This window comes from Sipha flava, unplaced genomic scaffold, assembly GCF_003268045.1.
Source record: "Sipha flava isolate LNK unplaced genomic scaffold, YSA_version1 1_pilon_pilon, whole genome shotgun sequence".
Lineage (NCBI taxonomy): Eukaryota > Metazoa > Arthropoda > Insecta > Hemiptera > Aphididae > Sipha > Sipha flava.
The window spans coordinates 3,648,987-3,654,591 of record NW_020272783.1 but is presented as its reverse complement, the minus strand read 5'-3'; the positions used below and the strand labels follow the sequence as shown (position 1 = coordinate 3,654,591).

At 28.7% G+C, this 5,605-nt stretch overlaps 2 protein-coding genes across 2 annotated transcripts in view; one reads left to right on the top strand and one right to left on the bottom strand.

The window, feature by feature from the left end:
- LOC112682179 (MATH and LRR domain-containing protein PFE0570w-like) overlaps positions 1–3,531 on the top strand; it is a 31,403-nt gene extending 27,872 nt beyond the window's left edge. Inside the window, 1 exon segment of the mRNA XM_025552702.1 lies at positions 1–3,531. This exon segment is cut by the window's left edge and continues 5 nt beyond it. Coding sequence (XP_025408487.1) covers positions 1–3,517 — 3,517 coding nt within the window. The 3' untranslated portion in view covers positions 3,518–3,531.
- Positions 3,532–3,677: 146 nt separating this feature from the next.
- Positions 3,678–5,605, bottom strand: part of LOC112682176 — a 5,636-nt gene continuing 3,708 nt past the window's right edge. The window contains exons 5-6 of the mRNA XM_025552696.1: positions 3,999–4,104; positions 3,678–3,915 (exon numbers count right to left, since the gene is read on the bottom strand). Coding sequence (XP_025408481.1) covers positions 3,698–3,915; positions 3,999–4,104 — 324 coding nt within the window. The 3' untranslated portion in view covers positions 3,678–3,697. The remainder of the gene's footprint in view (positions 3,916–3,998; positions 4,105–5,605) is intronic.

Genomic DNA, 5,605 nt, shown 5'->3' with positions numbered 1-5,605 from the left:
CTTGGCAATTAAAGAAGAACTAAAAGAAATAGAAAACTTATGTATTAATTCAGATTCAAATAATTCATCACATTTAATAGTAGAAGAACACACTGAAAATATTACAGATAATACAACTGTTCCTTTACTTATGACTGATTCATCGTCACTCCCGATCAAAGAACCAGTCAATGAAGACGAAGACACATTAAAAATGAATCCAGAAGAAATTGATTCACAAGCCATATCGAAAAATGATTCACAAGAAGAAAAAGAAAATGTTTGCGAAAAGTTAACTCAAATTGGTTCTTCCTCCTTGGCAGATAAAGAAGTAGTAAAAAAAGAAGAAAATCAATTCGACAATTCAGCTTCAAATAATTCATCACATGTAAGAGTAGAAGAAGAAATTGAAAAAATAACAGATAGTTCAACTGTTCCTCCACTTACAACTGATTCTTTAGTTTTGCCAATCGAAGAACCAGTGACAGAAGATGTAGATACATTAAAAATGAATCCAATAGATATTGCTTCACAAGTCATATCGAAAAATGATTCACAAGAAGAAAAAGAAAATATTTGCGAAAAGTTAACTCAAATTGGTTCTTCCACCTTGGCAGATAAAGAAGTAGTAAAAAAAGAAGAAAATCAATCCGTCAATCCAGCTTCAAATTATTCATCACATTTAATAGTAAAAGATGAAATTGAAAAAATAACAGACAGTTCAACTGTTCCTCCGCTTACAATTGATTCTTTAGTTTTTCCAATCAATGAACTAGTTAAAGAAGATGTAGATACATTAAAAAAGAATCCAGTAGACATTTATTCACACGTTTTATCGAAAAGTGATTCGCAAGAAAAAAAAAAAGAATTGTCTAACAGATCGACAGAAAGTATTTCTCAAGTTTTAACAATAGATGAACTGTTTAATAAAGAAGAAAGCTCATTTAAAAATTTGAATTCAACTGATAAACCAATCATACCGATTAAAGAAATAGAGGTAGAAGAAATAGAATCTTTTATTGAAATCTCAACAGGAAGTGATTTACAACATCCACCTAAAGAAGAATTATTGAAATTTGAAAACCGGTATATCATAGAAAATTCAACTAAAACTCATAAAATATCAGTTGAAGAACAAACGAAAGAAAAAATTGATCTTTTACCGTTAGAATCATTAATTAATAAAAAAATAGAAAATATACCTGAAAGTGTAACTGTAACTAATAATGCCTCTTTTCCAGTTGAATATCCAGAAAATAATGAAGTAAGAATTATCCATTCAAAATTGATCACAAGTGATAATCTCGAAGTGCAATTAAGAGACACATCGACAATAGAAAAAGAAATCATATCGAATACTATAATGGAATACGGTATTCCAACAGTAACACCAGAGTTGAAAAATGAAATTGCAATTGAGATGATTAATTGTTCCTATAACCCAAATAATCAAGTTGATAACACTAATCAAATTGACATACCATTTATAGAAACAAATAGTTCTATTACGAGTACAGTACCTATAAAATCAGAGAATGTGAAAAAATTAAAAGTTTCAGCAAATTTAATTTCAACTGAAAATGTATCTAGAACAATGAAAAAATCGATGGAAGAAGAAGTTAATTATTTATTCGAAAATCTAACATTAAATGCTATTACAGATAAACCAATTGACGAATTACTATGTATAGAAAAAGAAATACTACATAAGAATTTAATTAGAAATGAAACTTCGGTTATAACGGAAGAAGAAAAGTTAGAAACAAAAAAAGAAAATGTAATATCTGAACTTTTAATTTCATCAAATACTTTAACTATACCTGATGAAGATGTAGTAAAGGATAAAATAGAATCATTAAATACTACATCGATACCACACTCTATACCGACACAATTAAAAAGACCAACAGAAATAAATAAAGAAAATGTGCATTTAATTGTACATAAAACTAAATCTTTAAATTTACCAATTGAAGAATCAATAGTAAAAAATATAGATAATTTAACAATAAAACCAATAAATATTGGTTCACAAGTTATACTGGCAAAAGGTTTACTAGAAGAAGAAAAAGAAAATTTATCTCCAGCTGATTTTTCAATCATCTCAAATGAAGAAACAGGGAAAGAGAAAATAGAAAATTTACCTGAAAATATAGCTCAAGATAATTTATCACTTATACCAATAGAAGGACTAATAAAAAAATTAACAGACAGTTCATCAGCTAGTTTAATTACAACTAAAACACCGCCAAGACAGATTAAAGAATTAAATACTTCAACTACGATACTTGATGATTTTGTACCTACTCCACTAGAAGAAGTAATAAAAGAAAATATATCTACCGTAAAACCATTACACGTAGAACAAAAAACTTTAACTAATACTGAAACGGAGATCATTACTCAAGTTTTACTAAAAGATAAATCAATGGAAATAAAAAAAGATAATTTATCTGAGCATTTACATATTACTGGCGAACTAATTGAACAATCATCTAAAGATATAAAAACTCTACCTACTGATTCAACTTTAGACAATTCTTTACCAACACTCTTAGAAACATCGGAAGAAAAAAATGAAGTTGAATCTGTATCAATTATGAATGTGATTGTGGATTTGCCGACAGTCCACATGGAAACTGTTTCAGAACCGAAAGAATTTGAACTTAAATTATCGAGTGATTTCTCGGATATAAAACAGTTTAACACTAATCAGGTATTAATATCCGATATTACAAAATCTCTATCAGTAGAACATTCTTCATGTGAAAGTATTGACGATAAATTGGAAGAAGAAAATATTATAGAAGATCATTTTAATATAGAATTCATAGATAGTAACCAACATGCAGAAATTGTATGTGAACAAAATGATATTGCATTTAAACAATTGAATAGCGTCACAGCATCCAACGACGAAGAAAATAAGCAGTATGACGAGCATTCAGATGATAGTGATACAGTAACATCGTATTGTAATAAAAAAACTGTAAATATAGAAAAGACGAATAGTAATTACCAATCTTCGATTGACGATGAAGTCGAAACCGAGAACTCTGGTGTTCCTAATAGTTTCCAAGGATTCGGAGAGACGTCATCTGCAATGCTTCATTCGGAAACGGAAAGTGGCATAAAAGAAAAATCATTTGGCATTCAAAAGTTAGAAATGTCTGTGCACCGCGTAAAAACTACGGACGATGATTATTTTGAAAAAACGTTCGTACAATTGGAACAAACTGAAAAAATCACAATGGGAGAGAATGTTACCGAAGGCGATAACAAAACGGCCGCAAGCGATAAATTGTACACGGTAAACGAATCAGATTTAAATGCAATATTATGTGCGTCGTCTCTTCAAGAAGCGTTGACTCTGCTGGACTCGAAGATCAAATTTAAATTTAAACACGGTAAAAAGAAGAACTCAGTGGCACATAAATCAAATATACAAACCTCTTCCAACAAAAGCAGTGGGAAAAGCATTAACTTCGCAGAAGCGCGAGAATACTTCAAGACTATAGAAAAAAAGTCAAAAAAATAAAAACGGAATGAAATACAAATTGTAACTTTTTAATCTTACTCCAATCAATACTCACTGGAAATAATAATAATTATTTTATAACTTTGATTCGATTTTTTTCGACTCAATACTATCATCTTAATCGTAATCATATGGCCGAATATATTGAATCAATATAAAGTTTTACTTTATAAACAATAATCACCGTTTGATCGTAATACCGTACACACTCATGGTGGACTTCAAATTCTTGAACGTTTTCAAATTTTTCTTCAGACATATAGCATTTGCCGTTAACGTGATACACGTCATCGATGGCCAACACACTAAAGGCAAAACCGACGAGCTCTGAGCGATCATATTGTTCGTTAAATTAATTGTCTTTAGGCTGACAAATGGAATGTGCTGTACATGATACACTAAATCTAAAATTTACTCTATTTGTAAGTTAAAGAAATAAAATATAATATTAATAAAAAATATTTGTCTAATAATTGTTTACCATTCTGACCACCACCTTCTTGACTGTTACTCGATACATTCTCCTCTGCGTTTGGATAATCACCGACAGCGTCTTCTTCGCCATCAGCACGACCAGAGTCAAGTAGCTGTTACGAAAAAATACGTTTCACTTTAGCTTACTCATTAGGATACTAATGAGACAGTTTATAAAATCACCGCTAAGCTATGGTAATACTTCGAAAATAAAAAAATTATATTAATTTAACACAAATCGTATATGAATAGAACAAAAAAAAATGTACCATTTTAAATTAATTCAATATATTTTCTCTCTTCTTTTTTATACAAATATTAAATAAATACCAACATTTTGCTAGGTGGAACGCATAAAAATATAAAATATATTTGAATGAATACAGTTACAAAATTTGGAAAGTATACTTTTTAACATTATCACGAAATTTTTTACCAAGTTTTCCCATGAGTATTAGGTATAAATAACGCTCAATCGAAACACAAACACCTTAGATCATTCGATTCACACGATAAGCGGTATGCAGCCATTGGAAAAACATGAATCATGAATTAAAACAAAACCGTAACGTAGTCAGTCACAATAAAATAAATCCCATTTTATAATAAAAAACAACCAACGTATTTTATAAGATAAAAATACTTGGCGGTTCTACTTTTAAAAGAAACACCAATAAATATTTTAGCGTTTGTAATAAATGAAAAACTGTACTGCATAAACCATTATTTTTTGCCATAACGACCGTAACACAAGCCGTACACAGCTCTATGAATGGAAAAACTTTCGAATCTAATATATATATTTATTACATATTATGTCATAACCTCATAGGTATTACGTTTAGTGCACTAAATGTTTACTCCCGTAAGCGAATCGTTGTGTTTACGGTCTACACCGTATAATACTATGTACAAATATTATTATAAAGTGTAACATACGAATACTAAATAAACCAAACAGAAATATTATATTGCTTTACGTAAGATTGTTATATTTTTAGGGGAAAAAATTGTTACGACAATTTTAAAATTACAATAATATTACAATAATAAAATTACGACAACACGAGACTGACATGATATTAGAGTGCACATAAAAAAATTTACTAATTTATACTTTTTTTTTTTTTTATTGTATATAAAATTAAGATACAATTTCAAATTTGCAACTAATGTTTTAAAGCCAATACTTTCGGAAGTGCAGGTAAGAACCTGATATTAATCAGTCTGTATACGAACTGAGTCTTTATAAAATCATTTAAAACGAATTATAGTCCCGTGAAACTTATAAGAAATAAAAAACATTTTCTTTCCCATTTTTACAGTCATAAAAATTTAATTTAATTTGAAAAAGTATTTTATTTTTATATTTTTTTTGAAAAATTGGATATACGTACACTGCAACAAATTAATTTATTTATTTAAATAAAAAAATGTTCAACCCAAAACAAAAAAAAATTAAAAAGTAATATCAATATTAGAGATATTAAACTGTTAATAATAACGATATCACTAATCGCCTGTGTACACATATTTCGTTTTCTAATCACGGACTCGATTGGTATACCATTCGTTTTTATCGGAACGCAGTTAGTATATCATTTTTTTTTTTTT